This window comes from Arachis ipaensis, chromosome B4 (assembly GCF_059453495.1).
Source record: "Arachis ipaensis isolate K30076 ecotype BB chromosome B4, ASM5945349v1, whole genome shotgun sequence".
NCBI classification, from domain to species: Eukaryota; Viridiplantae; Streptophyta; class Magnoliopsida; order Fabales; family Fabaceae; genus Arachis; species Arachis ipaensis.
In genome coordinates, this window is record NC_142439.1 from 120,982,570 (window position 1) to 121,004,832 (window position 22,263).

A 22,263-nucleotide genomic window follows, 5' to 3' on the forward strand; every position below is an offset into this window, starting at 1 on the left:
CAGCCATAAAATACAATTGCATATGCATCTAATAAGGGGAAGAGGTAAACCATAACAAATAATTACCAAATTCTGTATCACAATATTCAGCAAAAGAGGAAAAATGCAGAAAAATTCAGAAAAGGCAGAAAAATATGTCCCACACATACTCATAAGGCAGAAAAATACAGAAAAAATTCAAAATGCAGAAAAATTCAAAATGCAGAAAAATATGTCCCACACATACTCATAATCAAGATGCAGAAAAATTCAGAAAATTCTAAGAAGCACCAATCAGAACATAAAAGAGGGAAAACAAGTTGAAAACTGCTAACATAAAGCGATAAATCTGACTTATATACCATAAAAGAGGGAAACAAGTCACTCAAAAAGTCTTCAGAATCATATTCTTCACTCAAAAGGCAAAAAAATGCAGAAAAATTTAAAATGCAGAAAAATATGTCCCACACAAACTCATAATCAAGATGCAGAAAAATTCAGAAAATTCTAAGAAGCAACAATCAGAACATAAAAGAGGGAAAACAAGTTGAAAACTACTAACATAAAGCGATAAATCTGACTTATATACCATAAAAGAGGGAAACAAGTCACTCAAAAAGTATTCAGAATCATATTCTTCACTCAAAAGGCAGAAAAATGCAGAAAAATTCAAAATGCAGAAAAATATGTCCCACACAAACTCATAATCAAGATGCAGAAAAATTTAGAAAATTCTAAGAAGCAACAATCAGAACATAAAAGAGGGAAAACAAGTTGAAAACTGCTAACATAAAGCGATAAATTTGACTTATATACCATAAAAGAGGGAAACAAGTCACTCAAAAGTCTTCGGAATCATATTCTTCATCCGATCATGTGTTATACTCTTGGGAAAAATAGACTTCTTTTGCGACATCGACCAGAACTTCATTCAAATCATTCCTTACCAAGTCTACTTCACCATCATCATTAGGTATAGAAGGAACCGTCGAATTATCAAATGGCTCATTTTCATAAGTATCTTCAGCATCAATGGCAACTTGATCACTTATGCTAAATAGGTCCCTTGGAACAGTCTTCATTACATAATGTTTATTTTTATCAAATGCATCTGGCACATAGAAGCATTGGTGCACTTGACATGCCAATACAAAAGGCTCTTCCTGATAGCACTTTTTGTTAAAATGCACATATGTCGAGCCATAAGCATCCTCCCTAGCCTCATACCAATCACATTTGAACAATGTAACCTTAAAATTTCCATAGTAGTCCAACTCAATGATATCATTCACTCTACCATAATAAGAAACGTTTTCATGAATTGGATTTGCATCCTTTGTGCTTGCAAAGCTTGTCGTTAATGCTACTAAAGTAACACCACTATTTTGTGTCTTGCGTCTTACCTCACGTTGCCTAGTGTGAAATCTATATCCATTGATAAAATAACCAGAATATCTTTTTGTACATTGGGTTGGTCCTCTAGATAGCTCTTTTATCCAATTGGGAACATCATGCCGTAAAGCACGTGTTTTAAACCATGAAGGAAAGTTTTTGCTATGGTTTTTAGCTCTCATCCATCGTGTTCCTTGTTGATAAGTCTCATGCTCACTAAAACTCAAAAGTATAATATTTGTAAGTATAAAACAGACCTATCAATTTCTAATTAAAATACCAAAATATAGTAGAATTAGTATGATTTACCTAACATAGTCGTCTATTTTGTGACAATTCAATAATATGTAGCTATGAACTTGCTCTCGAGACTTATCGTCAAGGAGAAAAGGTTCACCTTTCTTTGCACCCAAAGGAACACCTCTTTTTGGAAATAGATTCGAAAATGCATCTGTAGTTTCCATCATAGAATTATTAGGTTCATCATTATTTCTGGGTTGTCTATTCAATTTTGTTTGGACACCAGAATGTAAGTAACGCGAGCAAAATGTCAAACATTCTTCAACCAAATATGCCTCTGCAATAGATCCTTCAGGACGACTTCTGTTTCGAACATAGGACTTCAAAGTACACATGTATCTTTCGGGAGGATACATCCACCGAAATTGAACTGGACCTCCCAATCTCACTTCATTAGCCAAATGAATAGGCAAATGAATCATTATGTCGAAGAAAGAAGGAGGAAAGATCCTCTCTAATTGGCATAATATTGTGACAATATCCTCTTCTAATTGATCTATCTCTTGTAATGTGATAGACTTTTGACACAATTGACGAAAAAATGAGCTAAGTCGAATAAGAGGAACTGCAACTTGATCTGGAAGTATTCCTTTGATAGGAATTTGTAACAAATAGTGAAGCATGAAATGAGCATCATGAGTCTTATAACCAGATATTCTTCTCTCCAAAAGGTTCACACACCGAGAAATATTTGAAGCAGAGCCATCTGGCAACTTTGCTGTCTTCAAGACGTCACAAAAAATTGACTTTTCAGCATTGGTCATTGAGTAGCATGCCTTTGCCAGCTTCACCTTTTTCCTACCATTTGTTTTCTTGGGGTGAAGGTTTTTTCGAATGCCCATTTCTTGCAAGTCATATCGAGCATTTGTGTGATCTTTTGTCTTGCCAGAAATATCCAAGAGAGTTCCAAGAATACTATCAACTATGTTCTTTTCTATGTGCATCACATCTAAATTGTGTCGTGATGTGTTATACTGCCAATAAGGTAAATCAAAGAATATTGACCTCTTCTTCCATGGACCATCTTTCTTTGGTTTTAGATTCCCAAATGAATTATCCACATACTCCAACTGACTTAAAGCTTCAGTACCCGACAATAATGGTGGAGCTTGCCTATATTCTACTTTTCCATTGAAAGATCTCTTATTAGCTCTCCATGGATGATCCTCAGGCAAAAAGGCACGATGACCCATATAGCATGTCTTGCGACTATATTTAAGATAGTTAGAACAAGTCCCATGGTTACAACAAGGGCAAGCTAGCTTCCCTTTTGTACTCCAACTAGATAGTATTGCGTAAGCCGAAAAATCACTAATTGTCCACATAAGAGCTGCATACATTTGGAAGGTTTCATTTTTTGATGCATCATATGTTTCCACCCCAACCTCCCACAACTCCTTTAACTCCTCGATCAAAGGTTGCAAGTAAATGTCTATATCATTTCCTTGTGACTTTGGTCCAGGGATTAGCAACGACAACATAAAGTATTCCTGTTTCATAGACATCCATGGCGGCAAATTATAAGCCATTAAAACAACAGGCCACGTGCTATGAGATATGCTCATGGTTCGATATGGATTGAATCCGTCACTTGACAAGCCAAGTCTCACATTACGGGGATCGAGAGCAAAATTTGTATGACGATTGTCAAAGTCCTTCCATGACTGCCCATCAGCGGGATGCCTTAACTTCTCATCTTTTCTGCGTTCTTCGTCATGCCACCTCATGCTTTTAGCTGTTGCTGAGCACATGAATAGTCTTTGAAGCCTGGGAATTAGGGGAAAGTGTCGCAACGTCTTCACAGGAATATTGTGATATTTTTTTGAAGGCAAAACATCAGCTTCAACTACAGGATGCACAGTCCCAATTCTTTATTCACAATCAATGCATTCAGAATATTCATTCCATAGTAAAATTAAGAAGCTTCCTTACCAACCTGATGTTGAAAAAAATCTAAGTAAGAAGCAAAAGATGACTCTATACTTGATATATGCTTTCAATTTTGTTTTATCTAGTTCACGAAGATAAGAAAAAGAGAAAAAGCAATAAGAAAAGTTCATACCAAGTAGTCAATACTGGTGGTTCATTGCATGAAGGCACTGGACAATTCTAAGTACCACGCCTGGTCTCATCAACCGCAAACTGCTTCTTTCCGTACCTTAACACAGCTTTTAGAATAGAAGCTGCAATAAAAATATAATAGTGGGAATTTGTTTAACCAGGGTCAAAAAGATGGAACTGAAAAAGCACTAGGAAGATGTTGATCCACATGAAAACTTCAGAAAAAAATTGAAAGCAAACCCCTAAATTCAGAATTATTGAGAAGCCCCAAAAAGACATGCATTCAGAAATTCGATTTACATACTAAAATTCAGAACAGTCCCAATTCTTCATTCACAATCAATGCATTCAAAATATTCATTCCATAGTAAAATTAAGAAGCTTTCTTACCAACCCGATGTTGAAAAAAATCTAAGTAAGAAGCAAAAGATGACTCTATACTTGATATATGCTTCCAATTTTGTTTTATCTAGTTCACAAAGATAAGAAAAAGAGAAAAAGCAATAAGAAAAGTTCATACCAAGTAGTCAATACAGGTGGTTCATTGCATGAAGGCACTGGACAATTCTAAGTATCATGCCTGATCTCATCAACTGCAAACTGCTTCTTTCCGTACCTTAACACAGCTTTTAGAATAGAAGCTGCAATAAAAATATAATAGTGGGAATTTGTTTAACCATGGTCAAAAATTCAGAAATGAAAACGCACAAGGAAGATGTTGATCCACATGAAAACTTCAGAAAAATTGAAAGCAAACCCCTAAATTCAGAATTATTGAGAAGCCCCAAAAAGACATGCATTCAGAAATTCGATTTACATTACTAAAATTCAGAACAGTCCCAATTCTTCATTCACAATCAATGCATTCAGAATATTCATTCCATAGTAAAATTAAGAAGCTTTCTTACCAACCTGATGTTGAAAAAAATCTAAGTAAGAAGCAAAAGATGACTCTATACTTGATATATGCTTCCAATTTTATTTTATCTAGTTCACGAAGATAAGAAAAAGAGAAAAAGCAATAAGAAAAGTTCATACCAAGTAGTCAATACTGGTGGTTCATTGCATGAAGGCACTGGACAATTCTAAGTATCACGCCTGGTCTCATCAACCGCAAACTGCTTCTTTCCGTACCTTAACACAGCTTTTAGAATAGAAGCTGCAATAAAAATATAATAGTGGGAATTTGTTTAACCAGGGTCAAAAATTCATAAATGAAAAAGCATAAGGAAGATGTTGATCCACATGAAAACTTCAGAAAAATTGAAAGCAAACCCCTAAATTCAGAATTATTGAGAAGCCCCAAAAAGACATGCATTCAGAAATTCGATTTACATTACTAAAATTCAAAACAGTCCCAATTCTTCATTCACAATCAATGCATTCAGAATATTCATTCCATAGTAAAATTAAGAAGTTTTCTTACCAACCTGATGTTAAAAAAATCTAAGTAAGAAGCAAAAGATGACTCTATACTTGATATATGCTTCCAATTTTGTTTTATCTAGTTCATGAAGATAAGAAAAAGAGAAAAAGCAATAAGAAAAGTTCATACCAAGTAGTCAATACTGGTGGTTCATTGCATGAAGGCACTGGACAATTCTAAGTATCACGCCTGGTCTCATCAACCGCAAACTGCTTCTTTCCGTACCTTAACACAGCTTTTAGAATAGAAGCTGCAATAAAAATATAATAGTGGGAATTTGTTTAACCAGGGTCAAAAATTCAGAAATGAAAAAGCATAAGGAAGATGTTGATCCACATGAAAACTTCAGAAAAATTGAAAGCAAACCCCTAAATTCAGAATTATTGAGAAGCCCCAAAAAGACATGCATTCAGAAATTCGATTTACATTACTAAAATTCAAAACAGTCCCAATTCTTCATTCACAATCAATGCATTCAGAATATTCATTCCATAGTAAAATTAAGAAGTTTTTTTACCAACCTGATGTTAAAAAAATCTAAGTAAGAAGCAAAAGATGACTCTATACTTGATATATGCTTCCAATTTTGTTTTATCTAGTTCATGAAGATAAGAAAAAGAGAAAAAGCAATAAGAAAAGTTCATACCAAGTAGTCAATACTGGTGGTTCATTGCATGAAGGCACTGGACAATTCTAAGTATCACGCCTGGTCTCATCAACCGCAAACTGCTTCTTTCCGTACCTTAACACAGCTTTTAGAATAGAAGCTGCAATAAAAATATAATAGTGGGAATTTGTTTAACCAGGGTCAAAAAGATGGAACTGAAAAAGCACTAGGAAGATGTTGATCCACATAAAAACTTCAGAAAAATTGAAAGCAAACCCCTAAATTCAGAATTATTGAGAAGCCACAAAAAGACATGCATTCAGAAATTCGATTTACATACTAAAATTCAGAACAGTCCCAATTCTTCATTCACAATCAATGCATTCAAAATATTCATTCCATAGTAAAATTAAGAAGCTTTCTTACCAACCTGATGTTGAAAAAAAATCTAAGTAAGAAGCAAAAGATGACTCTATACTTGATATATGCTTCCAATTTTGTTTTATCTAGTTCACGAAGATAAGAAAAAGAGAAAAAGAAATAAGAAAAGTTCATACCAAGTAGTCAATACTGGTGGTTCATTGCATGAAGGCACTGGACAATTCTAAGTATCACGCCTGGTCTCATCAACCGCAAACTGCTTCTTTCCGTACCTTAACACAGCTTTTAGAATAGAAGCTACAATAAAAATATAATAGTGGGAATTTGTTTAACCAGGGTCAAAAAGATGGAACTGAAAAAGCACTAGGAAGATGTTGATCTACATGAAAACTTCAGAAAAATTGAAAGCAAACTCCTAAATTCAGAATTATTGAGAAGCCCCAAAAAGACATGCATTCAGAAATTCGATTTACATACTAAAATTCAGAACAGTCCCAATTCTTCATTCACAATCAATGCATTCAAAATATTCATTCCATAGTAAAATTAAGAAGCTTTCTTACCAACCTGATGTTGAAAAATATCTAAGAATCAAAAGATGACTCTATACTTGATATATGCTTCCAATTTTGTTTTATCTAATTCACAAAGATAAGAAAAAGAGAAAAAGTAATAAGAAAAGTTCATACCAAGTAGTCAATACTGGTGGTTCATTGCATGAAGGCACTGGACAATTCTAAGTATCACGCCTGGTCTCATCAACCGCAAACTGCTTCTTTCCGTACCTTAACACATCTTTTAGAATTGAAGCTGCAATAAAAATATAATAGTGGGAATTTGTTTAACCAGGGTCAAAAATTCAGAAATGAAAAAGCACAAGGAAGATGTTGATCCACATGAAAACTTCAGAAAAATTGAAAGCAAACCCCTAAATTCAGAATTATTGAGAAGCCCCAAAAAGACATGCATTCAGAAATTCGATTTACATTACTAAAATTCAGAACAGTCCCAATTCTTCATTCACAATCAATGCATTCAGAATATTCATTCCATAGTAAAATTAAGAAGCTTTATTACCAACCTGATGTTGAAAAAAATCTAAGTAAGAAGCAAAAGATGACTCTATACTTGATATATGCTTCCAATTTTGTTTTATCTAGTTCACGAAGATAAGAAAAAGAGAAAAAGAAATAAGAAAAGTTCATACCAAGTAGTCAATACTGGTGGTTCATTGCATGAAGGCACTGGACAATTCTAAGTATCACGCCTGGTCTCATCAACCGCAAACTGCTTCTTTCCGTACCTTAACACAGCTTTTAGAATAGAAGCTGCAATAAAAATATAATAGTGGGAATTTGTTTAACCAGGGTCAAAAGTCAGAAATGAAAAAGCACAAGGAAGATGTTGATCCACATGAAAACTTCAGAAAAATTGAAAGCAAACCCCTAAATTCAGAATTATTGAGAAGCCCCAAAAAGACATTCATTCAGAAATTCGATTTACATTACTAAAATTCAGAACAGTCCCAATTCTTCATTCACAATCAATGCATTCAGAATATTCATTCCATAGTAAAATTAAGAAGCTTTATTACCAACCTGATGTTGAAAAAAATCTAAGTAAGAAGCAAAAGATGACTCTATACTTGATATATGCTTCCAATTTTGTTTTATCTAGTTCACGAAGATAAGAAAAAGAGAAAAAGCAATAAGAAAAGTTCATACCAAGTAGTCAATACTGGTGGTTCATTGCATGAAGGCACTGGACAATTCTAAGTATCACGCCTGGTCTCATCAACCGCAAACTGCTTCTTTCCGTACCTTAACACAGCTTTTAGAATAGAAGCTGCAATAAAAATATAATAGTGGGAATTTGTTTAACCAGGGTCAAAAGTCAGAAATGAAAAAGCACAAGGAAGATGTTGATCCACATGAAAACTTCAGAAAAATTGAAAGCAAACCCCTAAATTCAGAATTATTGAGAAGCCCCAAAAAGACATTCATTCAGAAATTCGATTTACATTACTAAAATTCAGAACAGTCCCAATTCTTCATTCACAATCAATGCATTCAGAATATTCATTCCATAGTAAAATTAAGAAGCTTTCTTACTAATAAGCAGAGGAGGAGGAGGGGGGTTACAGCCCTTGCAAAGAGGAGAAGGCGAGATAGGGGAAGAAGTGGAAACGGGAGAAGGAGAGGGGTTTCTCGAACAAGACCCTGTACGTGGAGCCTAGATAGGAAGAGGGGGAGCCGTGGAGAAGCGTGCATAGAGGACAGCACTGCGCCGATGCCCGTGGAGGAGAGCACCGCGCCGACACCCGTGGAGGAGAGCACCGCGCAGGAGCCCGTGGATGAGAGCAACGTTCCGACGACCGTGAAAGGGAGAACCGCGCCGTCGCCGTTTGGAGTGGACAACACTGCGATTGAGAGTTGCGGTCGATGAGGAGGAGAGCCGCGATCGGTGGTGTGGCCGTCTGTGTGATAATGTTAGGTTACAGTATCTGATGAAATGAGGAAGCTAAGTGATGAAGGAATGAAGTGATGAACTGATGAAGAGCATTGTGTCTTTTCTTTCCCTTTTTTTTTAAGTTCTTTGATTGGAAAATAATTGGTGGGAATATGAAAAGTTTCCCTCTAAAATTTGTAACTGTGAATAATTTTAGGCAACTTTTTATAAATGTTATTCATTTAATTTTTTTATAACTTTTATAAAATGTTGTATTTTTATTTAAAAATGTTGTCTTAAATATTTTATATTGTAACATTTATTGAGTGTTGTTTTAGATATCAAAGACAACAATTTTTGTGGGTGGCCAAAAATTTAGTTATCTTAGCCTTATTCAAAGGTAACATGTCAAAAATGTTGTCTTTGCCTATCTAAAGCAACTTTTGTTAAATGTTACTTCGAATAAGGGTTACCTTAGGCCAAAAATGTTGTAGTGAGGATTTTTTTTTCATATTAAATGAATATTTTTCTATATTTTTATAATTGTTTATGATCTCAAATCTTCATTCACTTGAAACTATGGTAGATTATTTCGACTGCTTGAAACCTTCACTCGCCATGGAAATGCCATAGTCTTTCATATTTCAACCTATCTACAATGGTGTATCTTCTAGCTAGTTTCAAGCAAACAATTTCTGTAAATATGTGAAGAGAACAAGGTTGAATAAATACAAAATAACCTTCACTGTTGAAAATGAACATAGGTATATGATGCGATCAAGTACGGTAGAGGAGTGACGACGGCGACACAACTTGAGTTATTGGGTGAAGACAGTGGAGGAGGTAGGCGGCTATGCTTTTTGGGGGAGAGAAAAGGAGGACGGCGCTAGTTGGAGAGGAAAGGAGGATAGTGAGACTGAAGGTTCACTGGGTCTGTTCTGTGATTTTCTCCTGGAATATCACTAGCGTATCTCCTATTCAAATTTGAATGTGGTTAACAATAATTTAAAAAATATTTTAAATTATAAATTAATAAAACTAATTATAATTAATTAAGTTGTTCCATTTTTGACTGATTAGAAGTTGGTTCCATATACTTTTCCATTATATTGTTGATGCATGTGGGTAACAATTAAATTTTTATATAATTATTTTTTAATTTTAATTTAAATTTTAGTTTAAAGTATATTACCTTTGTCCCTGTGAGTGGATATGACATTTCTGGTAGAATTATATTTAGAGATATTATTTTTTGAATGTGTAAAATATAGAAATAATTATTTTATTAGTATTTATAGGTTTTTTATTTTTAATTAGATTTTTATAATTTAAATATTTTTAAATCAAATTTTTGTAGTATAAAAAGCTTTTAACCAAGCCCTTATTTTATCCAACGTTACAAAAAAAAAAAAAAAAACATCACATGAAATTAATTTCATTTCTTAATAAATATTCCAAATTTATCCGCTTTCATGCACATCTCATACAATAACTACCCAGCATAAATTCTTACCTTTCCATCATTTAGAAAAAAATAAAAACAATATATCACTTTTTTTCATTATTTGCAAGAATAAAAGGTTTTTTATTTAAATTATTAAATAACTAAAACAAAGATTCTTTAATTTTCAAAATATTCATTACCTACAACATATGCCTATATTAGTTAATGTATTGGGCCAGTGAAAAAATGAGTTTGCATCCCAATTCATAAGAGGCACCCATGAAATAGAGATCTCTAAGCATGTGAAATGACCGATTTAAGCCTACAAAATGAGCTCTCATTTCCCTTCTAGTGCCCACGACATGAACTTGGCTCAAATCGGCCTTGGTGCCCACAAAATATAGACTATAGAGTCACGGGGAATGGAGTTTCCTTCTCAACCCTTGGAGGTATTTTTTCGTGGGCGCCTCCTCCGAATTGGGTGCGAATCTATTTTGCTGGCCCAATTCTAGATAAAATGAATATGCGTGTGAAAATTTTTGTGCCATGTAAATTTTAACAATTAAAGAAACTTTTTAATACTCACTAGAATATCTCTATCTCCATCAACTTGTGCAAAAAGAATGAAATCTCTCCTTTCTTTGTGAAATACCTTACCTCAGCCACCGTCATAAGGGGCGGTTTCGTCTGTGGAGAACATTCACGGTCTCATGAACTTAGGAAGTTCACTAAAAAAAAGGATAATCAAGTGCAATAAAATGTTAAAAAAGTCAGAACAAGAAGTGACGGATGTGAGTTTACAGGAGAAGAGTTGTTGGTTTCAAGGGAGGAAGATTGGATGGTGGGAGAGCAGGAGGAAGCACTAGCAACCAACCACCCTCAACAGTTGTTTGTTAATGCAGTCAAAGGAGGCAGAAGGCCATCGCTAGCAATAGAAGCAAAGGACCAAACCCAGAAACCTGATGATGAGGTGAGTTTAGAAAAGGAGCACTCCGAAAGAAGCAAAACACAAAGCCAGAGTTCTTCTGCAACTGCCATGCACACAGCCGATGGGTGACTTCAGAAAATATTGCCCGAACTACTGCAATCATCAACTCATCCCCATCAGTAACCACAATGGAGGGAATTTTATGACATCACCTTTAATAGATTGTCTAACATCCATTTGAATGAGGCAATTGTCTCGTTCAACACCAACCCAAATCCAAAAATTGTTGTTTGCTTGTGATTGTTGGCACCTGAAAAAATGACAAGTAGCATGTTGTACTTGTTCTTCTTATAAGTTGAATCAAATGCAACAACATCCCCAAAGTGTTGAAAGTCAACTCTGTTTGCTACATTATCCCAAAACAAGTTTGCCAACATACCATCCTATATTAAGTTATACCATGCCATTGACATTGGATCGGATGCTGCCTTACCCTACAAATAAATTATCGTAGCATTTGTGTCACCATTAACAACCTTTGCATGCTTTGTGCGATCGATGTAGTTTGATGTAGTTGCACATGTCCTTTTTTGGTGAAGCCTAACAAAGAATACCCGTCGGGAATCCCAGCCATGTACCCTAATATCTTTGTTGTTGGCAATCTATAGGCATGCATTCCATCCAATGCGAGCCTTTGCAGAACCAGAGATCCCCCGAAATTTCGGAATCATATGGATCATCCCCTTAGGTGTCAACTCATGGTTATGTTCGAGTATAACTTTTTGAACCTTCCAAATTAAACTACCTTTATCCAAGTATATAGACAACAGGGCTTGACAATTCGTCCGTGTCTCTGGCACTACAAAAAAAAGAGTTTAAAATGGCATTTATATTATGGTGGTTTTGAAAACCTGCTATAATATTTGGATATTGTGGTGTTTTTTATTGCTGCCGTTAAGTGATTTGTCCTTGGTGGCGATTTGGGTCATTACAGCGGTTCTAACCCACCGTATCTCCCATATATATAAAAGCCCAATTCATTCCAACCCTAATTTCAGAAACACTAGGTCGTTGCTGAAGATGCGTGCATACACTACTGCTTCCATTGTGTGGCAATCTCTGATTCTATGCGTTCCTTGACGATCTCCTCCGGCGGCATCTCCTCCTCCGGCGACGATCTCCGCTGGTGATGTCTCCTCTAGCTTCTTGCTGTCCTTCTTCTCTGCCAAAATCCTCAGTGCCTCCCTTTTGTTCTCCCTTTCCTTCCATTGATGGTACTTCTCTCTCTCTCTCTCTCTCTCTCTCTCTCTCTCTCTCTCTAGGTTCGCTTCTCACTCGAAAATTTGTTGTAACGGTGAAAATGTGATGTGAATTTTGATAAGTACAGTGTCTGATGATGGAAACCTAGCGCAGGAGAATAGCTTCATATATGTGAGTGCTATTTCTTCTTTTTCCAGCTTTGATTTGTAAATTATAGCTTAAATTATAGCTTAAATCTTTATAGAACTAATTAACTTGAGTTGATAATAATAATTACTAGTCTCTATGTTCCTGTCACAAATGCAGTTCAAATTTCTACATTAATTATTACTCTTTCTTTGCTATATCATGTAATTTAAGGGCTGGTGGAGTGGAGGATTTGGATATGGACTGTGAATTGGGATCTTAGATCAGAAGTAACTTGATGCTAACTGCAGTATTGATTTGAACCTAGATTTCAATAGGTATTTTTATTTACTCCTTTTTATTGTTTTCTCCATTTGTTCACTGCTTATTATCAGAGATTTTCTTTATTTAGTCTTTTTCTTTAAGTTGTTGCTTATTAAGATGGAATAAAATTTGATGGTTGTTACTGTTGTTGTCATATATTGATTTCTAATATTAATTTTTGTGTTCAAAATTTCAAATGCTTTGAATTTAATTTAGCTATCAAATTTAATTTTGTTAAGAAAATTGCTTACCCTGTATCTGATTTCTGCTACTGTTCTCATTCACTCAGAGTTTAGTAGTGTTTTCATATGTGATGTTGATATCTTTATTCTTTTTGGCAGGGTTCTTCCTTGTAGAAATCTCCAATCTGTAGTATATAGGCTATACTTGGAACTCCTCAAATGACATGCTTTTGAACTTAAATCTCAGATAAAAAGGTCTCATTATCAAAAGTAAGCTTTAGTCTATATAACATTTTTTTCTTTCAGAAAATTAGTTAGTATAGCCAATGTATACATGCCAATTAGATTTCTTTACTTTTAAGTCTTTTGGCCGTTCCTTATAAAGATTGAAAGTTTAGATATGAATTATTAATAATTATGTGTTGGTAATGTCTAGTTAATTAATTATACGACCAAGTCAATCTTATCTTCTTAGTCATGTTGTTGAACCGTTATAAATTTCTGTTTTACCCTTATGACAATGTAACATTAGCATTCTAGTGTTCACTGGTGGTTAATCAGAGGTGTATTTGGAAACTGTTACATTATCCTGCATCTATAGCTTTATAATTATATTCCTAATTAATTTTATTTTACTATGTTAATCTTGCACATATTGGATGATGTTTCCAACTTCCAATAGATACTTCTTCTTGTTACAATTTTTTGTTCAGAACTTCAGATATGCAACTGATTATCAAGCAAGAAATAAATTTTAAAAAAAAAGAAAACAAAAAATCCAAATGGTATTGTTCTACTCAATGACAGTGAACAATTATATTTACACAGTCCTAGGAATTTCAGAATTAGTATAGTTACTCCACATAACTTTATATTAAATTAGTTTGTATAGATATAAATTACACAAAAATGAATTATCAATATGCAGAAGGAGTGTATCTTTTTTTGCACATCATGAAAATTAGTAGAAGCAGCTACTTTTATTTTTAAATTAACTTTGTTATTCAAATTATTTTACTGTGCCACATGCTTATTCTCAATCTTGCTTATTTTTTCTTATATTTGCAGCATAAAGATTTTTGTTCTAGTGACTGTGGTGGCACTCCTGATTTTGATTCCAGTAAATGTGTCAAGTGGGACATTATTTTTCTTACGAAAAGAATTGGTAGTGAGCGACATTAATAAACTCTCAATATCGAATGTTCCTCCTAAATCCACAAGGTATGGTTACTGTTTTAATTACAGATACAGTACATATTGCTGGTACTATGATTTAGTACTAATGCAGTTACTTGTTTGTTTCAGATATTTTGTTCACATAGCATTAGAATACCTGTTCACAGCATAGATTTGTTTCCTGCTTTAAAGAAATAAAAAACTGTGTTAAAGGGTGAATCTTCCATAAATCTATTAATATCGAAAAGTAAAAACTGTATCTAATAATGAAAAAGACTAATTGATTCCTATGAAAAATTGATATACATATAACAAATTAAAAGGTGCAAGCAAGAAAGTTAAGAAACATTTTAAAGAAGCTAAGTTAATCCAAAATTAGATCGAAGTAGTAGCTAGTAACACACAGAGTAAGTAGTACACATGTTGTTTTATATTATAGTAACATTATTCTTGTTGTTTCTCCTCATTAACAAACTCTTATGAATTAGTTTCTCCACCACAAACTTGAAACTGTTACTAGTAGCACTCTTCTTCATGCTTCTAGCACTTAACTTGGCCATTATGATTATGATAAAGAGTAGAATGAAGTAGTAGCTCTGAATTCAAGTAGTACTGTATAAAAGTGCAGTTTGTGTGATTGTATATATATATAGAGTGAAAGTGGTGGTGGTGATGGTGTATGTGGTATATGGCAGTTTTAAGTTAAGATATAATTTGGAGGGTAGCTACATGGATATTTATTTGACAAAACAGAGAGAGATCGATGGTTGAAATAGAGTTAAATTAGTGTGAGTTTTCTTTTCCTAATTCCCAAAAAACAGAGGATTTATTGTGCAAATAGTTAGTGTATGTGAGTTTTCTTTTTTGATTGAATAATTTCATATTAATAGTTTCAGATTCAGTTTTATATCCTTTTTTATTGTGCTCATAATTATATTTTTGTTGTAGAGATTGGATCAAGAGAGTGAGATTCCATCACCAAGAGAGTTAGGAAGTAAGTCTTCTGGAGCGAGAAACAAAGAAGCATGATCTTGTATGATAAAGATTTTATGTATTAAGTATTATAGATATATGTTAAGACAAATTATTGAAAAATGTTATCTTTGATACTTTGTTTTTGGATTATGATTTTCTATTTTCGGAGACTATGTATGAATTAAAAATCTTGTTATGATGTTTGTTTTAACGTTATGCTTTTTGGTTATTATGAGATTTTAAAGTTTGAGTTCTAAAAACGTCACTTTAAATACGTAGTTTCAATCTCATTTTAAAAAGTATAAAATTGCAATTAGGTAAAAACGACGGCTAAAAACGCCATTTTAAACAAAAATGGTGCCATTATATCCTGGTAAAAATGGCAGTTAGAAAATGTCATTTTAAACGAAAAGGATGCCATTAAACCCTGGTAAAAATGGCGTTTAGAAATGCCATTTTAAACGAAAAGGATGCCATTAAATACAGGTAAAAACGGCGGTTAGAAACACCATTTTTAAAGAGAAGGATGCCATTAAACTCAGGTAAAAGCGGTGGTTAGAAACGCCATTTTAAACGATAAGGATGCCTTTAAACTGAGGTAAAAACGGCGGTTATAAACCGCCATTTTAAACGAGAAGGATGCCATTAAACTCAGGTAAAAACGGCGGTTATAAACCGCCATTATTACAGTAAAAAAACGCCGTAATAATCAGAATGGCGCCCAGAATACCAGCGTTTCTTGGAACTGCCGTTTTTGGTCATAATGGCGGTTATAACCGCCGTAATTCCCATAAAAACCGCCATTTTAACCTTTTTTTTTTTTTGGTAGTGCGGCCTGTGGGATCTCCTCCAATCTAATTTGTTGTAGTGCTTTTCATCCCTCAACCATGTCCTATTGCAAAAGAACCTTCTTCTAATTACATTTCCAGCTTCATTCTTCCCGTAATCTCCTTGATAGATACCAAATCCATGACATTTCTCCAATTTCATGTAGAACTCGTACCCGCACTCTTCGGTTCAAAAGACCTTCTTTAGTATCTCATCTTCACTAAACCCAACACATCTTCATATCGAAAAATATCCTCATCAGAATGAGCTTGGCCGTTTTTATAATCATTCTCATTATCTTCCGAAGAATTGTCTACTTCAACTTCACTTTATGCTAAGGAGAAAGTTTTGGTATTCTCTTTACCTTTATTACATTCCATATGAAAAATTACATCATCGTTAACAATTTTATAACAAGTAAGCATTACCACAGCAATCAACAATAATAAAAAATCATTAATTATAATTTATACTTCATATAAGTTATCTAATCTTCATTCCTACATGAACAAATTGTTACTACAATGATTGTTTATAATTTTTTTACCATATATTTCACATTTTATAATTTATAAAGATAATTAACCTAAATACCGTCATTTAATTTTAAAGTTTTTAAACTTCACAAATAGATACAATAAATTTTTTTATTAAATATAGATTTATCTAAATATAAAATACTTGCAAAAAATTATTGCTAACAATTTCATTTACACAAAATACACCATCTTAAACAACATATTTAGTTTTATAAATTAATATGCAATTAACACCAACTCAAGAACTCAAGTTAAGACTATATTAGATGGAATTTATTACATTCAACATATTAATTTCAACTATCAAAGTAAAAAATAATATGTATCCACATTTTACATTAATAATCAACATCACAAGCTTTTAAGATCAATGATTAACAGTAAGAATTTATTATCCTCCAAATCTCTATTATATTCCTCCCCCATCAACTTTATCTATCACATTAAAGAATTTAATTTACCTTTTGACTTGTTTTATTATACCGAGCCACCTTCATAGCCCTCCCACATAAATTCCATTACCTTTGACACACCCATATTGTATAAAATAAACAAATGTAATTCATTGTCACATTATAATTTTCGATAAACCATAAACCACACACACAAAATAATAATCAACATACACCAATTAAATATAAATCCTAAACCACACTCACTCACACATTAAAAGATTCATTATATTTTTGTGTGCTGTTCAAAATGGCAAAAACTTTCCACAAATCCAGATCCAACATTAGCGCAAAAAAAAAAAAAATACCTCCGTGATGAAACCGCAACACAAGAAGATAGAAAACTCCTCAATATGAATCCGAATAGAACGGGACAAAATGCCTTCTTTTTCAGTGGGACTACAACAAGAGCTACACGCACTGACGACAAGGACGAACAATAATTAGGCAACCTCCATAATTGATGTATATTGCAACAGTGGATGCCAATATTGGCTTAAAAGGGGCTCACGGATCAACTTTGATGAATTTAAATTGTTTTCAACAGTGTTACTTTTTTTCTTTTTTTTTGTTAGAAATACTATTTCAGAACATGTTACATGTCCAAAAAAAATTGGGCCAACTCAAAAAATAAACGTCCAACAATAAATTACTTTATGAATATGACAATGATCCAAAATGGATAGTATTTTACAAAAACCAAACAAACTCTCCAAACTGAGACCCATCATCATAATCACACTTGTCATACTTAATCAATAACCCCTTCACATATTTCAGGGACAAAGCACACTAAAACTCACCTGAATATTGTCAAATATTGTCCTCAATTCTTTTTCCTTTAGACACTTATTACACACTACTATTGATAACAAAAACATACATGTGTAAAAAAAATCTTTCTTCTACACCATAAAATTGGTCATAGTCTAAGAAGAATTCAAATCTAAAAGTATGATTATAGTCCAGCTTATTTTTGTCATTAATTCACAACAAAATTAGGCAATTTTTGTCTTTTTCTAAAATAATAACCTAAATGATGATAATCCCAAAAAAGAATAAATAAAGACTAAAACTAAATCAATTTAGGTTTGTCGTGTAATAATTAGCATTAAAATTCTATAATCACAATCATTTAAGATTAGAATTTGTAGTCATAATTATCATTTTTTTTTATCAAACACTTTAAACCACTGTTTAAAATAGTGATAGTAAATTACTCCAAAGTCAAGTTCAATTTTTATCAAAACTTATTAAAGCTTAAATATTGATTAAAAATGCATCAAACTTAAAACATCCTATCTATCTATCTATAACAAGGTTAACAAATATTTTCATTTTATTACATCTAACTTAAAACCAGAGAATAGTATATATAACTAAAATCATATATAACAGGTATATGATCCTAATGTTCCATGCATAAAGCTTAACTATTTTTTTCCGTTGTGAAATTCTTCTTATGTTCTTCTCCTTCTCCTCCTCCCCTTCTTCCTCCTAATGTAGTCATCAAATGTCACAGTTAGAGCCATTATGAACGCGTAATCAATGTTTGGACATATTGTAACTATGAACTTTTCTCTTGTAAAAAATCTACCCAACTTGTGCTTTATCTACAATCATAGCAATTATATCATCATAACTTTGCGTTTATATCTACAATAATATTATAATAAGCACATCTAACACGACCTTTAATTTTGACAAATAATAATGCTACACTTTTGGTTTAGTTCATGAGATTGGAATCTGAAATTTTAACTATTTTAGATTAGAATAGGTTTTGATATACTCTTTAATTTCCTTCTCTACTCTCCCACCAGGATCAATTTTTTCTTTAAATATAAAAGAAAATAACATATGACTAAAAAAAGTTGTTTAGATAAATTTATATCGGTATTATATTCTAGCTATATATTTCTTGTAGAAAAATACGCAATTTTTCATATAGTTACTTGTATGTAACTGGTTATTTGAGTTGTTAACAGTGTTTTCATTAGAAAAAAAATAACACCTACCGTACAATATAAAAATCTTTCAGTTTAAATTACCATGATTAATGAAATTTTCACTATTTTTTATGGCAAAAATGCTAGAAAACTAAGCTGAATGCTAGAAAACTAAGCTGAATTTTTTTAACCAATTTCAACCGAATCGAATTTATATGGTATTGATTTTTACATTTTTGTTCTCTCATTTTTGTTTTTTTTCTTCTATTTTTTCTTCATCTTTATTATCATCTCTCCGTTATCTCCTTCTTCTCCTCTTTCTCTTATTTATTTATTTTTTTTTCCTCTTCCTTCATTATCGTTATCATCACTATCATTACCGTCATCATCTTCTTCTTCTTCTAGTTTAATATCAGATAATTAATTTAATGATAACAAAATGACATAAGAATTTTTGGTTAATGACACAAAAAATCTATTAAAAACGATACAAATTTTTTTTATAAAAGACACAAATCTTTTAAAGAATCACAAATCCAAAACTTTAACTTTCTCAACCAACAAAATACAATACATTTTGAAATAAAAAAATATATCAATTTATTACAAATAACACAAAAATGACTAGACCTCTTATATATGAATTTAATATCATTTAATTTATTCAACAATTAAAAAAATTGGTTAAAAATTTTTCTGTCACAGCTAAGAAATTCAGTGTCAAAATTAAGAAATTTTTTACGTGTCATGGTTAAAAAATTTCGGTACTATTTTTCTAATAAATTTTACATAATTTAAAATTCTCCTTCTTCTTCTTCTTTGGTATTATTTCTAATAAATTCTGCATCATTAAAAACTTTTTCATCTTCTTTTACATTCTCATAATTCTTTTTGTTTCACTCTGTTGACAAAAATCTTTGTCACGATTAAAAAATTTCAATATCAAAATTAAGAAACTTTCTGTATCACAGTTAAAAAATTTCAGTGTTATTTTTTTGATAAATTTTACGCAATTCAAAATTTTTTTCTACTTTTTCATTATTATCTATTATCACCTTTTTTTTCTGTTTCATTTTTTCCTTCTTATTTTATCTTCTTTTAATTCTATTTGTTTTACTATCTTAATAAGAATAAAAATAAAAAAATTAAACAAAAAAATAAAAGAAGAAATAAAAAATGCAATAATAACTAATAGGTGAAAAAGGAGGTAAAGAAATAAAAAAAGTTCAGTAACAGCAGCAGTAATAAAAGAAAAATGAGAAAGAAATGAAGAAGAAAAAAGAACTCAAAGAAAAAGTGTATGATTTATGTACAATATTATATAAATAATTTTTGTTGAATTTAGTGTAATTTAATTAAATTTAGTTGACAAAAATATTTGAATGTGTAATGAAACATCGTTTTTACGGTAATTGATCGGACTAATTATGGAAAGTAATAGTTTTGTTGGTTTTTTATTAGAGGCAATTAATAATAAAGCTACAAGTTATTTTTAGAGCGTTGTGATGATAAATTAAATCAAATACAGAGTTTGTACTGAGATTTTACTCTTTTTAAAAAAAAATTAAAAAAACTATAAGTCCTAACTTTATGTATATAACCATCTGATCTCTCATATATATTACTCTTAAGTAACAAGTCATAAATAATTATTTATATCTAGCCGTTAATTTTAAAAAAAATGAAAATCGAACATAAACTCAAAAATTCAAGTGAGAAATACAGGATTCTAACCACCAAATAATGAAAGTAAAAACTGGAAAAACGAGAAGAAAATAAACCTGGGCAACAACAATGTCAGATTCAGCGATGTTAACAACCCAAGTTCGTGCAAAGAAACCTGCTTCAACGAGCTTGAAGTCACAAACTCCAGTGATGTTATTTGCCAAGAACACATCCACATTCCGAGTAAAGAACTCCAATTGTTCCATATTTTGGCCTCTAAACGCTTTCCATTGATCTCTAAATAGCTGCTAATAACAACGAATTAAATATAGCGCCGCTTTCAAGTTAAATTTCAATGTTGGATGTAAATTTTATAAGACTGGTTAATTAGGATTCGGATTTCCGTAATTAACTAAAATTATTTATAAAAAAATTATGAACTTGAGAAAAATATCATCCATTGATTAAATCAAAAGTACCGATAGATACTCTTTTCATTTGAATTCAACTTCAAATTGTAGTACAGTTTGTTAAAAAAAAAATAATTATAAAAATAATTTTTCTTTTTATTGTATAATAGAAATTTAATTTATAATACTACTCTTGCAGTTGGAAAATACTAGAAAACTAATAAATGTATATGTAAAATTATTTTTGCACGCAACAAAATCAAATTCATAAGATAATGAAAAAATTATAAGGACAAGCAATTTTATTTTATATTAGCTCACATTTTTGGTCAGTAATCCAATACTCCAATACTCCAATACCTTTAGTCTATTAGTTCAATAATATATTTTTAGCCAATAATTTTAAATATTATTAATTAACTACCGTCAAAACTCAATAAATTTTATTAGTCCTTTAGCATTACCTAAAATAAATATTAAAAAATAATTAATATCTAATATTTTTCATAATTAATGACCTCTTTGCGAAGATGGAGGATGGTGTTTCCATGAGCATCACGTAAACAACGAAGCTGGTGCATAGTGAGGAAAGGGCTAGTAACCGTAAAAATAACGTTGTCGTTGATGTCTGTTACCGTATACTTATGAAGAATAATCTTCTCTTTCTTGAGTACAAGGCCAACTGGATATGGAGCACAGTACTGAGGGTGGATTATGGCGGTCGGAAATGGTGATGATGGTGTTGTTGGGGTTATGAATGGCATCATGTGAGGGTGGATTATGGCGGCCGGAAATGGTGATGGTGGTGTTGTTGGGGTTATTAATGGCATCATGTGAGGGTGGATTATGGCACTCTCAAATGGTAACGGTGGTGCTGTTGGTGTTATGTATGCCATAATGTTCATTTTAGGACGTGACTAATTTTACTTTGCTTTTTATAATTATATTAGAATAGCCATGTCTACCATGGAAAGTATAAGAATTAACTTTTATCTAGCCAATATTGGCTAAAATTTTTATTTTTTAAATTTATAATTTGAATTTATAATTAAAATTTATGATCTAAAACTTATAATAATTTTTTTAAAAATTAGTTAATATTAAGTTAAAAAATTAACTTTCTAACATTATTATTCTTATCGTACATATAATATAAAAGTATAAAAATATTTGATGTAAAAATTCTTTTTTTTTTAAATGTCTTTATTATATATATAAATTTTAAATTTTGAATTTAAGATTTTTTAATTAATGGGTACGCAATATTTTTAATTTTAATTAGTTTTATATTCATTAATTTTGGTACATATTTAATAAATAAAAAATTAAATTAATGGGCTAACGTGCGTTGAGTACTCAAAAGTTTGTGTTTTCGTAATTAATTTCAAGGTGTTAATTTAATATTGTATTA

At 31.8% G+C, this 22,263-nt stretch overlaps 1 protein-coding gene and 1 pseudogene across 3 annotated transcripts; both read right to left on the reverse strand.

Annotated features, from left to right (window-relative positions):
* Nucleotides 1–818: 818 nt before the first annotated feature.
* LOC107639637 (uncharacterized) lies at nucleotides 819–9,225 on the reverse strand (annotated as a pseudogene).
* Nucleotides 9,226–18,288: 9,063 nt separating this feature from the next.
* Nucleotides 18,289–21,757, reverse strand: LOC110271562 (protein LURP-one-related 10-like). 3 transcript variants are annotated; one of them, XM_088483192.1, is made up of 4 exons: nucleotides 21,686–21,757; nucleotides 21,371–21,619; nucleotides 20,559–20,747; nucleotides 18,289–18,441 (listed from the first exon to the last, which is right to left on the reverse strand). In XM_088483192.1, exons 1-4 carry the CDS (start codon nucleotides 21,755–21,757, stop codon nucleotides 18,289–18,291), a joined length of 663 nt encoding a protein of 220 aa, XP_088339318.1. The 3 variants fall into 3 exon arrangements, with proteins under 3 accessions (XP_088339318.1, XP_088339317.1, XP_088339316.1); XM_088483191.1 differs by having other exon boundaries at nucleotides 21,371–21,757; XM_088483190.1 differs by having other exon boundaries at nucleotides 20,559–20,750; nucleotides 21,371–21,757.
* Between the last annotated feature and the right edge of the window lie 506 nt (nucleotides 21,758–22,263).

Excerpts from the sequence above, each read along its gene's own strand:
- LOC110271562 (XM_088483190.1), bottom strand. The coding sequence starts at position 21,757 with ATGAACATTATGGCATACATAACACCAACAGCACCACCGTTACCATTT. Across the intron at positions 20,751-21,370 it reads TCCTCCATCTTCGCAAAGAG|CAGCTATTTAGAGATCAATG; the intron begins GTCATTAATTAT and ends CGTTGTTATTAG. Across the intron at positions 18,442-20,558 it reads CTGACATTGTTGTTGCCCAG|ATAAAGCACAAGTTGGGTAG; the intron begins GTTTATTTTCTT and ends CTATGATTGTAG.